The 20036-nt window shown below is 43.4% G+C and overlaps 1 protein-coding gene across 1 annotated transcript in view; it reads right to left on the bottom strand.

Annotated features, from left to right (window-relative positions):
- Nucleotides 1–10606: 10606 nt before the first annotated feature.
- PPP1R17 (protein phosphatase 1 regulatory subunit 17) overlaps nt 10607–20036 on the bottom strand; it is a 65254-nt gene continuing 55824 nt past the window's right edge. The window contains exon 6 of the mRNA XM_034761133.1: nt 10607–11669. Within this exon, the coding sequence (XP_034617024.1) occupies nt 11590–11669 (80 nt within the window). The 3' untranslated portion in view covers nt 10607–11589. The remainder of the gene's footprint in view (nt 11670–20036) is intronic.

Raw genomic sequence — 20036 nt, 5'->3', positions numbered from 1 at the left:
GGAGCAGGCAGGGCTTCTATAAAGCCAGGAGGCTGGCAACCACAGGAAGCCTGAAGTAAAGAAGAAGGAAGTGGGACATTGGAATCCCCCCCTGAGAAAGGCCTAGGAGAGAGGGGACTGAAGGCTGGGGTTGGTAGGAAATAGTGCATAGAGGAGAGCAGCAGGGTTGGTGAAGTCCCATACCTTAACTTCTCACTATAGGGCCCTGGACTGGAACCCAGAGTAGAGGGTGGGCCTGGGTTCCCCTACCATCATCCACTGCAGACTGGTATTGCTAGGGGCAGTGAGTGGGAAGATTGCCTGAGGCACTACGGGACTGACATAGGCAGGGCTGTGGGCCTGAGGACTGCCTGACCACTGCTGGTGTGGAAGGATTTTGAAAGACTTCCCCTGGATGGGGAGATCAAATGTGACTTGGCTGTTCGGAAGCCGCTGGACTGTGACTGTGTGAGTGTAATGAGAGAGCAATGGTAGAAGTGAAGAAAGAGGGTGCTGAACTGGGCAGAGTAATGGCCAGAAGGAGGTGCCACCCAGCAGTCAGTAGAACACTCTATGGTATTCCCTCACACCTCTGAAAGACAGTCCAGTCCCCTGAGCTTTTTTCTGGGGATGGGGAAGTAGATGGGGCCAGCCTGAGGAAGAGGTGGAGGCTGGGCTGGGAGTTATTTTGGGCTGAAAAGATGTAGGAGATTTTCCGCCTTTCTATAATCGGTGAGTGTGGGCCTGATTTAGTGTTTTAACTGTATTTTTAATAACTCTTGTAATGTGTCTAGATTGTGTGTGTGTGTGGGGGGGGGGGGGGGGGGGGGGGGGGAGGGAATGCAGTAACCAAATCTGAATAAATAAAAACTGTGTCAGTTTATCCCAAAATATATATTTGATATTGCACTATTAGGGCAAAAAAAGGGCCAATGATTTGGCTTCTGTCCTATACCTAGGGCTACAGAGTGTCAATACCCACTCTAGGTTCTTGGTTGAGAGCCCCTGCAAATTCTTATAATAATTAGCTCTTTATTATTCATTTATAGGTCTTAAAGCATTTTACACTTGAGGTAAGTGTAATTATCCCTATTTTTACAGGGGGAGGGGGAAAACTGTGACACGAAGAAGCAAAGTGACTTGCCCAGGGTTACCCAGCAGGGCAGGGAATAGATTCCACATCTCATGAGTCCCAGCCCAGTGTTGTATTCACTGGACTACACTGCTTTATCTAGATGTCACCAAATGCCCTCTTTAACAATATGTTGCTTGCAGTGTTGTTGTAGATGTGCTGGTCCCAGGATATTAGAGAGACAAGGTGGGTGAGGTCATATCTCTTATTGGACCAACTTCTGTTGGTGAGACAGACAAGCTTTTTAGAAGAGCTCCATGTAGCTTGAAAATCTGTCTTTTACCAAAACAAGATGGTCCAGTAAAAGACATTACCTCACCCACCTTGTCTCTTCATATAACAATATGTAACTTAGAAATGTAAAAGGGTCATCTTCTATTGTTAAAAGCAACGGAGGGTCCTGTGGCACCTTTAAGACTAACAGAAGTATTGGGAGCATAAGCTTTTGTGGGTAAGAACCTCACTTCTTCAGATGCATCTTACCCATGAAAGCTTATGCTCCCAATACTTCTGTTAGTCTTAAAGGTGCCACAGGACCCTCTGTTGCTTTTTACAGATTCAGACTAACACGGTTACCCCTCTGATCTTCTATTGTTGTGATTCTCTAACTTTATATAGTGATGTACTGCTAATATTAGCCCTCTAAAAGCTCTTGTGACTTGTGTGGACTATGTCATGTACATACTGGATTCTGGAGCAAATCATTCCTGGGAGAAAAAAAACTACTAGAATTAAATCAAATAATTCAACTCAGTCCAAGGTCTCATGGCTGAACATATTGTCACCCTACCAGTACAACACTGCCATCTAGTGTACCTATTGAAGAAGTTTTCCAAGCAATGTGTTTAAGAATGGCATACACTGTTTAAGGGAGACCTGGCATTGCAGTGAACTTTGGCATTTTGCTTAGATGCTGCAAGTATAGAAATGGTGACAGTCTGACTAAAATAGCTCACTCAGTGATTCTGAGTCAGGAAACTTGATGCCATTTAGAGCTGATTGAATTATTTGTCACAACTTTTAATTGTAAATAGAGCCTTTTTTCCGTTTGTGGTTCATTTGTGAACTCATCCATTGTTCTAACCACTAGAGACATTTCCTCTGGCAAGGCAATGGATTTTTTAAGCATCTATTTAAAATCTGAATTTTAAAATCTTACATTCATTATAACTTAATTATACAGCAGAGGGAGGGATTCTTTAGGGTTTATTCCATATATTGTGTATGCGTGTATCTATATCTAAATAATTGTGTGTGTGTGGCTTCTGTATCCTCTAGGAAGCTGATTCAGCAGCAGCAGGGAGAGGAGCTAGTTGAACTAGGGGACAGCAGGGGAGTTGGGGAGATGGAGAGAGCTGAGAATCAATTGGTTGTGAGTATACAACAGGGCAAGGGAGTCAGGTGAGCAATGGGTTTGGTAAGGCAAGCTAGGCAGTGGAGAGCCTTGTTCCCAAATCCCTACACAACCTGTCTCCCCAGCTCCATTCCTTCCCCCTTCCCAAGATCTGCTGCTCAGCTGTGCAGACAGCTTGCCATTCTGCCTTCAGGCTGGTCCCATTGAATCTCAGCCAGCCTCTCCATCCATTGCCCTTCTTCTCCCAGCCTCTCACAGACCTGGTAAACTTCACCAGGGGGACAACAAATCTACTGTCCATAGGACCACAGCTGCTGTCTTGTAAATCTAGGAGAGTTGCCAGATGGAGAAGATGTAAATCAGTGTTAGTACATTGCACTCAATGATATTATGCAGATTTACACCAGTTGAGGATCCAGCCCCAGCTCTCTCCGATATTTGGAGAAGCAGGCAACACCTTGAAGAAAAGTTCTGATCCCTCCCTTCCATTTAACTCATCCTAGTTAGTCTAGTTAGTCTGTCTTTGTAAAATAAGATTTCCAGATAGGAAAAAGGTAAAAGAGGCTTTAGAGCGGCTGGCAATGTACAGTATTGCAGAGATGGTATTTGTTCCCAAATAAATAGAAAATTCCAATAGGAAACACAGGAAGAGGGGAGTAAAAACAGACAATTTTGAGAAGAGTGCAATATTAAACAAATGGACTGTCTTCCCTTTTAATATGTTAGGGGCCTGATCCAAAGCCCATTGCAGTCATTGGAAATCTTTCATAGAAGATTAGGGCTGGAAGAGACCTCAGGAGGTCATCTAGTTCAATCCCCTGCTCAAAGCAGGACCAACCCCAACTAAATCATCCCAGCCAGGGCTTTGTCAAGCGAGGCTTCAAAAACCTCTAAAGATGGAGATTCTAGCATCTCCCTAGGTAACCCATTCCAACACTTCACCACCCTCCCAGTGAAATAGATTTTTCCCAGTATCCAACCTAGACCTCCCCCACTGCAACTTGAGACCATTGCTCCTTGTTCTGTCATCTGCCACCACTGAGAACAGCCTAGCTCCATCCTCTTTGGAACTCCCCTTCAGGTAGTTGAAGGCTGCTATCAAATCCCCCCTCACTCTTTTGCAGACTAAATAAGCTCAGTTCCCTCAGCCTCTCCTCATAAGTCATGTGCCATGGTGGCCATAGAGTCTAGGACCAGAAGGGAACACCAGATTATCTAGTCAGACCTCCTGTGTACAGCAGTTAGTCAGCTTGTACCATTCTCTTGCTTATCACACCTAAAAGAAAAACATGGACAACGCAGCCCATTGCTGGGACATTTACATTCCCAGAGAATGTTTCCCAGGTTTATCTTCTCTTTCCCCAGCTTCTGTCTCATTTTTGCTTCTCAAGGCCTTTGTTTCAATCAAAAAGTTGGGTGAAAGATCCCTTTCATGGCTTGCTGCACTGTCTTAGCTGAGCAGACTGACAGAATGAATGCAGGACACTGATTTCCCTGCTGGAAAATTAAGATCAAGAGAACATTTACATGGAATGAAAACTGATTTTAACTTTCACTTCTTGCATTCATTTGACCAGAAGTATTACATTTCCAAAATCTCATTTCAATTTGTGCTGGTGGGTTTGACCTCATTTAAAACAATCCATGAGGTTTGGGGTTGTAAAGATCAGAATGAAAGGAGTCATGAATCTGGTTAATTACACTTTGGCTGCAGTTAAATAAACCACGTTTTTCTAAAGGGCCTCAGCATGACGTCTTTTTCTGATGTTCACTTTTATGTGCAATTTTTGTGCACTCTCATTTACAGGTATAGCTGATAGAAGGCCACATTTTCAAAATATGACCTTTATAAGCATGTGACCACTTGCATGTGTACTTTTTGCATGTTACCAGACAGACATAGGGAAAGAATAACAGGGCATTTGGGTGAGGGAAGATGACCAACTACTGGCATTTACGTGCTGCTTTAGATGGTTAAAGCACAATCCAAACATCAATTAACTATTAACTAACATAACTGTTAATTAATTTACTTAAACGATTGGACAAAGTTTCAGCCTGCAGTGGTGCCTGAGTTCCTAAACTTGACACCTGCAAAGTCTGCTTTAATCTATGATAGTATGTTAGCTGGGTGGGTAGAACAGAAGGAATCATAGCTTTTGGTTCAGTTTCTATCTCTACTACTGATTAGTTGTGTTAGCTTCAGTGGTGCAAGTAGAAATCATTTCTTCCTGGTACGCTGTACTCATGAGGCACACGGGAGGACGTGACCTCCCCATGTGACCACTCCTCCCCTCTCTACCCCCAGCCCAGTGCCTCCATGCTCTCCCTGACCCCTCCCCATGATCCACATCCATCCCACCTTACCTGGGAGGGGCTCTGAACTCCTCCTGCCAGAGACTTCTGCTTTACAGACCCCAGGCAGGAGGACTCAGGAAATGTGAATGTGTGGGGGTGGGGCTGGGAACTGGCTCCTCCTGTGTCTTTCTAGTACGCTGTACCAGAGGTGAAAGTAAGTTGGTATGCCCCGGTACAGCGTACCGGCAAGAGTCGGTGCGCCGTATCCAGGCGGCCCGAGCTTCCCAGGTGGCAATTTAAAGGGCCTGGGGCTCCCAGCAGTGGCTGGAGCCCCAGGCCCTTTAAATAGCGCCCGGAGCCCTGCTGCCAGAGCCCTAGGGTAGCAGTGGCAGCCTGGGGGCTCCGGCAGTGGTTTAAAGGGCCTGGGGCGGTAGTGGCGTCCGAGCTCTGGGCCCTTTAAACTACTGCCGGAGCCCCCGGCTGACGCTACTACCCCAGCGGGGGAGGGCAGTTACCGGTACAGGGAGGGCCGGGGCTGGCTCTGACACCCCCCTCATCTCTGCCCCTTCTGCCCGAGGCCCCGCCCCTTCTGGGGGCCAGAGCTAGCCCCAACCCAGCCCCGTACTGGTAAGTCCCTATTTCTACCTTCACCTCTGGCTGTACCAGCTATAAATATCTTACTGGTACGGCATTCTGGACCATACCACCCTACTTGCACCACTGGTTAGCTTAGGAAAATACTTAACACTTTGGCCTCAATTTCTCCATCAGTAAGATAGGGCTAATAATAATTTACTTGTAGGTGTAATAGACTTTTGTGATCCTGGGTTAAAAGTTGCTTGCTAAAGTACAATGTTGTAGGGATAGCTACCTCTCAGGTAGTTAGGTACAATCTCCCACCCCTTTCCTTTCCCCTTCCTACCTCCCCAAAACCTTCTTAAAGCTTTTGGGGAGGTAGGAATTCACCCAGAAATCACTCCAGCTCCTTTTGCAGTGAACAAACAACCCCCCTATAAGCAACACTTATCTTTATCAGCAAACAAATTGTCCCTCAGCCTCTCCACTATCAGTCTTAGTCACCGATCAGAGCCCCTCTTTCCCTTTGGGTTCTGACTGATTCTTGTGTGCAGTGAACGCAGGCCCATAGTGTCTATACAGACAGGCTGTTCCCTGGCTCAAACGCCCAGCCTGCTGCATTCTTGCAGCAACATGTGCAGCTCACACAGTTCCTTCTCAAATGGCATCCCCCTTCTATTAGAGAAGGGCTGGAAGCAGGACATAGGGGCTGGATTTCCCTCCTGCTCCTGGGACTATTAGAACTTTGGGGATAGTGTCCCTTTCACATTGCTGATGTGTAGAATGGGAGCTCCACAACAGAAACATTATTTGTCCAGTTCCACAGAGGTATTTAGGTGCCTACCTCTGATTGAATGGAGAGGTGGGCTCTGAAATACCTTGTAGGGTTTGGGCCTTTGCGGCTGTCTCAGAACCTTGTGTGGTTGCTGCCCTGTGTGCCATGGCGACTTGGAACTTCCCGGGGAGAATGGGGCGGGGGGAGGAGGAGAAGGGGGTAAAGCATGTCTGCTCAAAAAGGACAACCGGCTGCCACTTGAGTTAGAGAGCACCCTCTGCTGCTCTAGCAGCCTCTGGCCCTCTGTGGCAATGGAGAGGTTCAGATTCAGAGTCGTTCAGAAGGGGACAGTGCTTCGTACATACACACACAGTTTGTAGCACTGTGACATGCTTCTGCGAGTCCTAAAAGGTTTTAAAGATTTATGACCAGTTCCCATAGAAAGTAATATTGAAGTGACTTCTCTTCATGTAATGTAGCAGTTGAAAGCAGTGAGAAATTATACACGTAAGCAGGGTCTGAATGAGCTTTCCCCTGACATCTAATGATGAACTGGAGGGAAGATTTCAGGAGCAGAAAGCATTCACATAGACACCCAGTCTTCCTAGATGTTCAGCAGACAGACTGCTTTGCCAAAGTGATCAATTTTGGCTGGTTTTGGATTACAATTCACTTTAGTATTGAACGAAGGGGTAATGAAATGTTATCCTTATTGTACGAGTAAACAGCAGCAGGACTGTACTTAGCACACCCTGATCTGAACCTCACTTGCTAAGTGGGGGGGCAGGGATGCCAACTCCCAGTGAAAGAGAGGGGGGATGGGGACAGGTATTCCTACCTGAGTGTGGGAACTCTGCTTTTAGAGTCTTTGATGCCATTTGACCCTCCCTTCTCAAGTGTTTAAAGACTGAGCAGTTTAGACTTAATTGAAAGGCCTTGTTTCTGTTCAGTGGTTACCAGGGCTAAAATTACTGATGAGCAGGTTTAGGGGCTAAGCCTTGCGCCTGGTGCAGGGACGGTGTTGCAGGGAACACAGAGACAGCACTAGCAGTGAGGTTCCCCCACTACCCAATGTAATTGCTAAGATCTGAAATCACTAAGACGTGGGCTAATTCACGGAACCTGAGAATGCAGCATCACAGAAGTGGCAGTGAGTGGCCAGCGATAGCAGAGAAAACAGCACACCCATGGCCAACAGAGGCCGTGGCAAAGAAAACCGCAGCAGCTGAGGCACTGCTTGTCCCTCTCCCCAACCTTTTCAGGGGTGGGAGGTGAACCTACACGAATGCAGCTCTGAATTCTGAATCCCCAATTTAATGCTGGGCTCCCTTTCCCTTTTAATGAAAGTTTTCTTTTGGTATACACAGACTCAGTGTTTGCGAGAGCGAAGTATAGCCCCTTTGAGGAACCCAGGCGTTGTGTTTAATTTCCCCAAATCATCGGGTGAGGGCTCGAGCCAGTTCTGTTTTGTATTGTTAAAAGGAACCCCTAGATATTTAACCCGGCCCTTGTTGCTGCTGATACCACCTGGCAAAGGGTTACATACATATTGGCCCTGCCAGTGAACATGGCAAAAGCCTACTGTTCACCAATTTCCCAAATGGAAATGACTTTCCAGTTGCTCAAATAGCTTTGTAGGTGGAAAATAGTAAATGCACATTTGACAACTTATGAATATACATATTTTTTAAAATGAACTACACCTAGCGGTTTATTCAGTGGCTTTTTATTGCTAGCTTTTGCATTGGTCTATATGGGGATGATACATTTAGATGTGAGGTGTCACTGCGGATGTAACTTCTGCTTAAAAAATGGACAGTGCTTAAAGTGTAAATGGCTTGTGTTGAACTAGGTTAACATGTCCGAGCTTTTGAAACAGACACCTTCAGAAAAATGAAGCCAGTTTCTCCCTATTTTCACCCCTGCCCTGTGGTGTTAAAGGCTTACCCATCTAAATGTCTACATCTTCCTCATCGCAATGGCGGCTCCATGGGAGACCCACCCACAGACATCTGTCAGGGGCACGCTCCACACATCAGGAAAGGCTGCATTATTGGATGAAAATGTTCCTTTTGAAGTCATGCGGAGGAGATACTGTTGAAGCACATTTATTTTCAGTTGGATGAGATGTCTTGGGATCCACACTGCTACCCCGGAACTTGACCCAGCAGCCTGGCAACAACAAATCTGGGTTTGGCAATGAGACTGGAACTTTCACTTTCCTGGAGACACAGGGCTCAGGTCTTCAGTGCTGCAGCTGAGGGTTGAGACAGCAGCTCTGCGTTACCCCTCGGCTGCTAAGCAGCTCTTTTGACTCATGATGTAAATTGAGAGGAGCAAGTGTTGGAGGGTCAGCGCTGTACCCAGCAATTGCCATGTGGCATTCAGCAGCTGGCTGGGAGAAATACTGTTTTTGGAGAATCACCAGATGCTTTTCTGTGTGAGTGGCTGGCCTTTATGGCTGCTCTGGAGTGCACTCAGGTCAGGAAGTACTCCTGACTGGCAACAGGAGGAGCTGAAAAACTTTAGCAGTGCTATTACAGATGCCATTTGTATTCACATTATTGCACTTAAGTTCCTATGACCTGGCCACATACTTCCTCTACCTCTCAATACTCGCTTTCCCCCTACTCAGCAGTGCTCACATCAGTGTGGGAATAGAGCTACTTTGCATGAAGGCTGTTGCTCTCTGCACATCCTCAAGCAGTGCTCAACAGCCTGTAGGCTCCAAGATAATCAGCAGCCTACAGGACCGTTAGCAATACAGCAATCTTAGCAGCTCTGCTGTATCTCTGACATCATCAGAGTTAAACCAGGAATGAGTTTAGTATGGAGACTATAAGCTTCTTGCAGGTAGGTAAATTCATGACACACACAACCCTTAAACAGGCAAGAAAAGTGTGGAGAGTCCATACAGGTGTCTGGAGCTACTGCATGCTGCTGGGTTGTACTTCATAGGGCCTCCCTTTACTCCAAGGCTTTGGGAGAAGGGGTGGAGGAAGAGGAGAGGAAATGGCCTAGTTGATGTCTATCCACCCATCTTGATTCACTAAGTGGATCCACGATATGTAGGCCTGAACTGCCAGAGCTGGCCACGTAGTAGCTCTGCTTCCACTTCATGTCATGGGGAGAACGTCATCATCCTGCTGCTGCTAAAAATACCTAGCTCTTATTTCATGCTTTTCAGCAGTAGATCTCAAAGTGCTTTACAAAGGAGGTATTGCTATCCCCGTTTTACAGATGGGAACTTGAGTCCCAGGGAGGTAAAGTGACTTGCCCAAGGGTCACCCAGCAGGATAGTAGCAGAGCCAGGACTAGAACACAGTCCCAGTCCAGTGCTCTATCCACTAGGCCATGCCACCTCATCCAGACACACTGCTCGGGCTACTTGAACTGTGATGTTCTAGGATCAAATACACAATTTCCCCACTGATTGTGACAATTGGAGTAAGGTGTGGGAAATTCTTCCAGTGGAAAAGAGTTACACTAAGAAATAGGACAGAGGTACAGATATTGCTGTCCCTCATTGACTACTTAAAAGAAAACTGTGAATAAAGAACCACAACCATGACCTACATAATAATAGCTCAAAAACAATTAGTGCATTGGCACTGTAGGTAGACCATATGAGGAAATTAATTGTAACTTGAATTGCAAAGCATTACCTGTAAAATACACTCGCTGCTCACCATACATTAATATTGTTAGTTGATATGTGGGTTTCTGTTAATATTTTAATCTACTCTATACATTAATATTCAGCAAAAAATACCGGTCAAATAGCCAATTCATAAATTTTAGTCCACTGTATAAGTTTAGCTATGTAATTTTTATGGTATTGTCATTGATTTACCATACAAGGTATACATTGCCTCTAAATATTTATTAATGAATTGAATGCTTGTGAATGTTGCTGGATCAATAGCTTTGGAAACTGAAGTCTCAGGTATAGCAGAAGTAGCTATATTGTAAGATTCCTTACAACCAGCGTTCCTCAGCCCTCTTAATAGGGTGACCAGATGTCCCGATTTTATAGGGACAGTCCCGATTTTTGGGTCTTTTTCTTATATAGGCTCCTATTACACTCCACTCCCATCCCAATTTTTCACATTTGCTGTCTGGTCACCCTACCTCTTAAAAAGGTAAGCATGTTGGACAGTAAAAGGATAATTGAATTCAGTCTGCTAGGCTACACAGTCTTTGCCCCCTCTGCTGAGATTGTCAAGGACTCAATAAAGGACAGATTGATGTTAATAGGGTTGGAGCTTTGTACAGGTGGATACCTAGTAGGAACAACCATGAGAACACCCAGTTTTTACACACAGACCATCTGTTTTATGTCACATTCTTTAGGTACCTAGTTCTATTTGTTTGAACTATATTGATTGTAATTGTCTGTGACTCACTGTGAGACATTTTGTATGAATTAACTTGTAAATTACTGTTACCACAAAATATTGTGAAAACATTGTGTATGATTATCTCTGAATTCTCCAACAAAGATTTTTAATCTTAACAGCACCCCCTAACAGGCTAGGTTTCAATTAAAAGCACTTACCAAAAGAAAACATGCAGATTAAAAGATCAGCTACCCAACTAGTTCATATTCCACCAACTTTGGAAAAAGAACTTTGACGCTAAAAATTCAATAATACATACTAGTATAAATTACAAACGTTGCACTTCTAGGAAGCTTCTTTTCTGATAGCAGTGTGCTTTGTAATATTTAAGGTTTCAAAGTTGATGGCTCTTATGAGGTACTAATTTTTGGTATTAGAGCAAACTCACAGGTTATAACAAAGGAAAAAATTACAAATATGGGTACTGAACTTATACTGTACATGCAAGAGACATTTGGATTCAATTTTAGGACCTGTTGACTTGATTGTTCACTTTTATGCTAGTGTAACTTCACCTTAGTCACTGATTTTCCACCAGAGTAAAGCTGGTGTAATGAAACACAGAATCAGGACACAAACACACATTAAAATCTTTAGCCAAATTTTCACAACCATGGGAAAAGGGGGTGGTGGTGTAGAAGCTGGCCTACTTCTGCCTGGTGCTGTCCTTTTGTGGGATAGACCTATAGCAGCTCTCTTCTCAAGAGAAGCCTGTTGTTAGTTAGTGGGTGTCCCACACTCACAGCTCCCACCCTGTTATGTGGTGCTAGCTGGCATCCCTTGTGGCCACTGTTAGAGATGTCCAAAAATTTTTTTGTCTTCAGATGGGATCAGAGTAGAAAAATTCTGAATGATAGGGCTAGATAATACAAGATATTTCTTCCAACCCTAACCACAAGTCTATTTACTTTCATCTTTTCCAATGCTAGCCATTTACAGATAAGCATTTGGTACTAGCTTAAATGCAGTGCATGCTTTCAAAAATTATTTATAAAAACAAATGGGCTTTGTTATATGCTACCATTTTGAATGATCTGGAATTATTTACAATAGTTTTGGAGATATCACAATAATCTTAAATAAGGGTTTTTTCGCCATCCTTTTCATCATCTTCCACAATCACTGTCTGCTTTTCTTCTTTAAGCAGGTTAGTACCTTAAACAGGAAAAAAAAAAATTAAAACAAAGAAAAAACTAGTCGGGTTAACATATTCATTGTTTACAAGGGCCTAATTTTCCTATCCTTTCCAATTGTTTGACACTCAGTGGAGTTGCTTCTGATTAAATTTGGATAATCAGGCCCCTAATATTTAGTAAACCTGAAACTCGTGTCTGTTTTTGTACTTTGTAATTAAAATTATTGGACATTCTCACACACTGCTGATACCTGTTCAAATAACTAGCACATTGTGGTTTATTCTCAGAAATCTTCTGGACTGTTTATTACGTAGATTTTGCAAATGCAGATTCCAGAATGGGCAAATGTTGAAAGACTTAACAGCCAGCTCCCACACATCCAGTATCATCCCCACTGAAATGAATCTAATGGCAACATGTTGCAAATGTGAATAAAAATATGAACTTGGATCAATGCTGAACAAGCTCCCATGCATTACCAAAGACATTGTACCAGTACAAGCAATACTGAGCTTTGTGAATTTGAACATGCATCAAAGAAGATCTGTCTGTAAATGAATACTAAGGATAATTAAGAAAACCACACACCCATTGCCAAGGCACTGGAGAACTGTACAGCTTAATATAGAGAGGAAGGATGATCTTGTGGTTAAAGCACAGGACTGGGATTCAAGAGATTTGGGTTCAATCAGCCACAGAACACCTATGTGACCTATCATTTATCACTATCACTGTGTCTGTGTCTCTGCTTGTGAGCTCCCATCTTTTGTCTGTCTAGTGTATTTAGAATGTACAAACCTAGAGCCTAGAACAGTGAGGCCCCACTACTGACTGGGGCCTCTATGCACTACAGTGATACAAATAAATAATAAAATATAATTAAAAAATGATGCCCCTAAAATGAAATGTTAAAATCAACCAATGGAATCCCACAGGCAAAGGCTCTACTCAATCCTTATTTTAGCTGAACTGGTTTGTTTTGCCCATTCCTATTTAAAAAAAAACAATGAATAGCCTCCACAGTATGTTTTATTTCCACTGTCTTTAGTATGGTGGCTAAAATATTCCATAAACAGGGTGAGGGGAAACCCGGACTTGAAGCCAAGCAAATCGCTTTAAGTCAGTCGCCTACTGTTTGCTGTCAGTGCGTTCCAACCTGCCAAGTTGTTCTGTCAAACCAACCCATTTTCTTTCTTTCTGAGCTGAAAGCCCTCTCATAATGAAGCAATTCATGAAGTCTGAAAATAGCGCAAAGGAAGCTATGCCACACAGGAAGGCTTTCTTCAATTCTGGACACTCTTCAAGAGGTGAGGAATTAGGGACACAGATGATTGACCTAAATTACTATTTTGAATTCAGGTCTGGTTGTGTTTGGATGGGGTTTTTTACCAATTAGCTGATTTTATTGGGGGAGGGATGAAACTTCAAAAGGTAAGTGTGAAATACAATGGTGTGTCCTTCAAACAGCCATTGAGTGACTAATACTGGAAACTGGTAACAGGGAAGCCATTTTAAAGTGATGGAGAGAGAGAGAAATATTCCACACCCAGGTTTCAACTCAGCCCTTAGCAAAAAATTTTCCAAAAATACAGACATTTATTTTTATCCCGTTATTTCTGCATCTTTTCCAAAATGCTCCCTGCCTGCAATGGAAGCTTATAATGTATAGCAAACAAAACTAAAGTTTAGAGCTATGATCTATAATCCTATCTCCAGTGCTTCTTGGTTCTTATCTGAGTTACAAAACAATAAGGAAAAAGCAAATGGGCTCCTAGCCAGACTATAGGAGCATCAAAATTACTCCGTGCGTGAAGCAATTCCACCTACCACAGCTAATTTTAGCAGAAATTGTCTTCAAGGCCCAGGGAGCTAGGCACAGCTGGAGAGTAGCAACAGGACTCAGCAGCCCAGCTATAAGGAGTTGTTGTCATTCAGTAATCACATGCTCACCAAAATAGAATGCAGTGGTGACTGAGAGTGCTCCCAAAATATAATCCTGGCGGGATTTCTGAAGCTGGTACAGTGTGGTATGTAGATCAAAAGCACAAGATAGTGTGGTCTAGATTGAATGTGCAGAGTGGTGGGATTAGTAACACTTGTGTGCTAATCCTGGCTCTGCTTACTGATTTAGTGTCTGGGCAGGTCACTGAGCCTCTCTGCCTCAGCTTTCCCATCTGAAAAATGGGCATCACAACATTCAGCATAGCTTCATACAGATGTTTTAAGGATTAATAGATTAGCCAGCATCTCTGAAGTATAAAGCAGCGCATAAATAAATACAGAGTAGTGGTAGTAGTTTACAATAGAACCTAGTGCTGATGAGAAATCTGTAACCCAACACTAGGCTATCAGTGGCTTCAGACTCTAAGGTCCTTGCCAGAGCTGTGCTGAGTACAGTTTAGCAAGGGGAGGTAGAGGATCTGTTGCCAGTCTGGTCCCTGGTGCACCTTAGAGCTTCCTCGGGGTGTTTATATCTGACTGTCTATCAATCATAGGGCAATTCCTGTCAAACTGAGGCTGGTGAGGGGATGGTGTAGAGCTGCTTTGCTGGTGCTACAACATGCAGAGACTTCCTCTGTGTACCGCGGTGTTTCTCAAACTGGGGCCGCCGCTTGTGTAGGGAAAGCCCCTGGCGGGCTGGGCCGGTTTGTTTACCTGCCCCGTCCGCAGGTCCGGCTGACTGTGGCTCCCACTGGCCGCAGTTTGCTGCTCCACGCCAATGGCAGCTGTTGGAAGCGGCGTGGGCTGAGGGACATACTGGCCCCGCTTCCAGCAGCTCCCATTGGCCTGGAGCAGTGAACCGCGGCCACTGGAAGCCGCGATCAGCCGGACCTGCGGACGGGGTAGGTAAACAAACCGACCTGGCCCGCCAGAGGCTTTCCCTACACAAGCGGTGGCCCCAGTTTGAGAAATACTGACAAAGGAGAGGATGAGGGCTTGACAGTGTGGTTTTATAATTATCTCAAATATCCGTTTGTCAGGAACAGCTTTGCCATATTCACACGAATATTTACATTCTTGTCAAAACCTGCATTTGCAGAGGGCTCTTCAGAAACCCTTAAGTTAATTGAATATGCTGCTAAGTGAGGCTAGCAATAAAAGGTGTTTCAAATCTGATGCAGATCATTTATGGTCATGGGTGGGAGCTACATTAGAATTGTGGTTACATTGGCCCAGATCCTTGAAGGTACTGAGGTGCCAAACTCACAACAATGGAGATCAGGGCCATTTTCCCTTCTTTATTCCATCAGAAGTCCAAGATGTGGGCTGATTTGATTTATTTGCTATTTAAATAGCTTTTGCTTTTCTAAAGTGATGCATGTCTATAAATGTTTTTGAAATGCAAGCATGTGACAACAACTAGTGGGGCAAGTTTTGTACCTGTTAATTATTTTTTAATGTCACTTACTAATGATGAACTTACATTTATCCATAGCATACTGGGGAAAAGACAGATTTTAAATGAAAGCATTGCTCCAGTAAGATTTGCATCTTGAATGCCACAGTAATTTATCAAATGCTTTGGACTTATTGCAACACACATGATCCCCTACCCATGAGTAGATTGGATGCACATGTATCTCTAACTATAAGGTTAAGATAAAATGAGGAAGGAATGGCAAATTTACCAGAACTCAGAATTCCTTTGAATGTATCTCCTGTTCTGCAGAGGAAGGATGGTCTTATGCTTTAGGCATGAGACTGGGACTCAGGAGACCTGCGTTGAATTCCCAGCTCTGCCAGTGACTTCCTATGTGACCTCGGGCAAGTCAATTAATCTCTCTCTGACTCAGTTCTTCATCTGTAATGTAGAGGTAATAATATTTCCTTTCCCCTTTTCCCCTTCACGTTTACGTGTCTTGTTCACGTAGCTTGTAAACTCCTTGAGGCAGGGACTCTCTCTTAGGTGTAGGCACAGTACCCAGGACAATGGGTCCCTGATCTTCATTGGGATGTTTAGATGTATTAGAAGTAATAATTCTGGACATTATTGTGTTTTTGCATAGCTTGCTGGTATTGATCGTTGTGCTCTAGACTGAGTCCTATCCCTCTTTGGGGACTCGCTGAAGCCTTGGGCAAGACATTTAACCTCTGTGTGCCTCAGTTTCTAATCTGTAAATACTTATGTATTTCATGGGGGTGTTCTGAAGATTAGTCCATGTTTGTTAAGTGTTTGGAAGATGTAAAGTAGTATGGACTTGATTCTGCCCCCCTCATTCCAGGAGCAGTCCTATTGAGAAGTGCGACAGAAACAGTCCCTAGAGAGTCTCTAGCCACCCCAAAGTGGATAGGACTGATCTCAAGTGATCAAGGACAGCTCATCAAAAATGGAGGGAGGAGCCGAGGGGAATGATTTTCAGCTCTATCTATGGGAAAAATGTTTGTGAAGACAGCTTTTAAAATATTGGTTAAGTAAGCTAAAATAGGCAGTGTTGGTTTGTAGTTTTGGTAATGCTTGACGCGTTGGCGTTTAGTAGCAACTAGGGAGAAAAATAAAACCTAAAACTGGAACAACCTACAGTGCAAATTATTGAGAGAGCACTGAGCATGGAGTGTGCTACTTAGGCCACACATCCAGCAACAGCAATACTAGAGGACTAGGGACAGAAAGGCCCTTTTATGTTTGTTTGGTGCGAATAACCCTGCTGGGACATCTGGGATTTGAGCCTATAACTGAGATTTTGTTTTGCACAGCTGTTCCACAAGACCTCATTTTATTTATTCTCTCCTTGCTGCCTTACTGGGTAACCCTAAAAGTAAATAAGTTGTAAATAGTGGACTAGTCCGCAGCCACAGCAAGTCGTTCTCTCACTGCAAGCCATGCACCACTGCAGCCGACATCTAAATATCAGCTTTTTGTACTCCAGGATCCAACCTGAAAAGAAAATATGCTTCTTTGAAAGGGGAGACATTCAAACCTAGGCACACAAGCCACTCGAGCCATGTCACACACACAGAATATGCCACAGGGATTATTAGATGACAGATGAGCGCTGCAGGAGAATTGTACCCATAGAAAGGCAGCTGGGATGGGAATGCTGTATCTAGGGAGAGGCAGCAATGAGCAGGGTACTGGGATTTAATTCATAGGGGACTAAGGGGGCCTGATCATTCACCACTTTCTTAGTTCAGTTTCATGAAATGAAAATCAGTTGAGTCATGCTGGCATAAAACTTCAGTAATGCAGTGATACATCAAGCCTGGGGTGTTTCATTTTCTATCAGCAGCCACATTCCTCAGAAATTGGACACATGCACCGATTTCTGTTACAGACCTGAAAGCCACTGCATTTTTCTTGTTTTACTTTATTCCCTTTTGGTATTTCTTGGCTGGCAAATCCTCTGGGGATTATAACAAAGTGCCTCTACTACTATATAACTTTCATTAACTTCCTCTATCATTTGCAAATTCTATTGGAACGAAAAAAGTAGTCTTCTAGGGGCAGAAATGGTAAAGGTCTTTAAACAGCCACTAGAGGCCCTATTTCTCACTTAAATGCTCACTAGAGATTGCTAATGCTAAAGAAGTAAATATTAAACTAAATGAATTTGGATGACAAATGTTGTTAGTCCTAGCTGAATCCTGCTATAGCAGATATTACACCTCTACCCCGATATAACACGAATTTGGATATAACGTGCTCCGGGGAGGCAGGGAGGGAGGAGGGGGGCTGCGCAGTCCAGCGGATCAACGCAAGTTCGATATAATGTGGTTTCACCTATAACACGGTAAGATTTTTTGGCGCCTGAGGATAGCGTTATTATCGGGGTAGAGGTGTATATTTACTGTAATGCTCATAAAAAGAAGTNTATGCTCTAATAAATTTGTTAGTCTCTAAGGTGCCACAAGTACTCCTGTTCTTTTTGCGCATACTAGAATCAATTATGGGAGGCAGACTAATCAGGACACCTGGTTTAAAAAGGACCTCCCATCAGTTAGTGGAGGGCGTGCAAGGAGCAGGGAGTGAGAAGGCGTGGTACTGGAGGACTAAGTAGTACAAGCGTGATCAGGCTTCAGGAGGAAAGTCCTGTGGTGTGAGGATAAAGAAGGTGCTGAGGGATCTGGCCTGTTCCCGACCTACTAGGTGGTACACAGAGACAGCGGAGATTGTTCTCCCTTTTCCCCCATGCTGGCCAGTGATGAGGTTAGCTGAGTGAATGGCAGGTTTGAGCCTTGAGCAGAAGCGGCCAAACTGAGGGCTGCCATGAACCTCTGAGGAGAGCTAATCTGCCAAAAAGCGCAGGACCCACCAAGGCAGAAGAGGAACTTTTTGTCACATGACCCAGCACATGTTTGTTTCAAGAACACTTTCACTGCAAATTTGACAAAACACAAAGAAGGTACCGATGTGAAATTTCTAAAGATAGATACAGCACTCCGCCCAAGATTTAAGAATCTGAAATTACTTCCAAAATCTGAGAGGGACAAGATATGGAGCATGCTTTCAGAAGTCTTAAAAGAGCAACACTCAGATGCGGAAACTACAGAACCTGAACCACCAAAAAAAGAAAATCAATCTTCTGCTGGTGGCATCTGACTCAGATGATGAAAATGAACATCCATCGGTCCGTTCTGCTTTGGATTCTTATCAAGCAGAACCCATCATCAGCATGGACGCATGTATTCTGGAATGGTGGTTGAAGCATCAAAGGATACATGAATCTTTAGCACATCTGGCACATAAATATCTTGCGATGCCAGTGCCATGCAAATGCCTGTTCTCACTTTCAGGTGACATTGTAAAAAAAGAAGCAGGCAACATTATCTCCTGAAAATGTAAACAAACTTGTTCGTCTGAGCAATTGTCTGAACATGGAGTAGGACTGAGTGGACATGTAGGCTCTAAAGTTTTACATTTTTATTTTTGAATGCAGGTTTTTTGTACATAATTCTACATTTATAAGTTCAACTTTCATGATAAAGAGATTGAACTAAGTACTTGTAATAAGGGAATTGAAAAATACTATTTCTTGTTTTTTTTACAGTGCAAATATTTGTAATCAAAAATACATCTAAAGTACATTTTGTATTCTGTGTTGTAACTGAAATCAAACATCCAAAAATATTTAAATAAATGGTATTCTATTGTTTAATAGTGTGATTAATTTTTTAATCACATGATTAATTGTGATTACCTTTTTTAATCATTTGACAGTCCTACTTGATATTTAACATTTGAAAATGAAGCAGCTGCAATTGGAAATATATCACGTAGGCCCAGATCCTCAAAGGTATTTAGGTGCCTCTAATGATTCCAATATTTACTTAAAATTGATTTCCCCCAACCTCCCAGGCATGTTAACTAAAGTATTTGAATGAAAGGAAGACAAAATTGCTTGCAAACGCAGTACAAGCAAATTTGTTTGAAAATTCAAATTTAAGCCTTGATCCTGCATGTCAGTCAACACTAGATTGTAATGGGGTGGCACAGGTGCTAAGGTCTGATTGTGCAAAGCAATTTGTAGGATATTGGTGGATTCATTTTTTCCAGTACTTGCCAAACTCTATGACCTAATCCTCCAAACAGTCTCAACCTTACTCACATGAGCAGATGCTCTGAATTACCAGGGACCCTTCGGAAGGGCCAGATTTACAAAGATATTTAAGCACCTAAAGAGGCAGATAGTTGCCTACTGGGATTTTCAAAAGCAACCTAAGCCCCATTGATTTGAATAGGAGTTTGTGACCCAAGAACCTCGAGATGGCAACTGGCAGAGGGTACAGGGTTATATAAGGGTATAGGGGTCTCTTGGGTTCACCAAAAGAATGCCATGTAAGTTTTCTAATGAAAGCCTGTGTCACACTGCTCACCATGACCATATATACGTATGGATGTTGAGTAAGGAGTTGTGTGTATATATACTGAAAATTATGTCGTTATGGACTGTAACTAGGGACTGGTCAGCAGAAAGGGAAAACCACATTTTCTTTCAGGCAAGAAATGGTTATCTGTCTGTCTTGTTTACATGTAAATTACGTATTTTATGGTTCACAATAGGCCTCCACCTATAGTCTGAGCCGAATGCTAATGGAGGATTGAGAAATCTTCAAAGAGAAGAAATTTACAGAAAGAAGTGAACCAGTAGGGGAGAGCCCTGTTTAAAGTAAGGACAATTAACTTTCAGGGGTATAAGGAGATGCACCCTCATTCCTTCAATCTGTGAGGACAATATGCCAGTGGGCTTGATCTGATAAGAAGTTGTCTTAGCCAAACTGGAGAAAACCCCGGGGAAAGAACTTGGGGTAAGCTATCCTTAGGATATGGAGGAATACTTTGTTAGTTAAGTTTAGTCTCTAGAATGCATGTTATTATTTTGTTTTATCTGTAACCATTTGTTTCCCATATTCTCACTCAGGGCCGGCTCCAGGGTTTTGGCCGCCCCAA

This window comes from Trachemys scripta, chromosome 2 (genome assembly GCF_013100865.1).
Source record: "Trachemys scripta elegans isolate TJP31775 chromosome 2, CAS_Tse_1.0, whole genome shotgun sequence".
NCBI classification, from domain to species: Eukaryota; Metazoa; Chordata; order Testudines; family Emydidae; genus Trachemys; species Trachemys scripta.
Note: the sequence above shows the minus strand (reverse complement) of the source record. Positions and strands in the feature narration are given on the sequence as shown.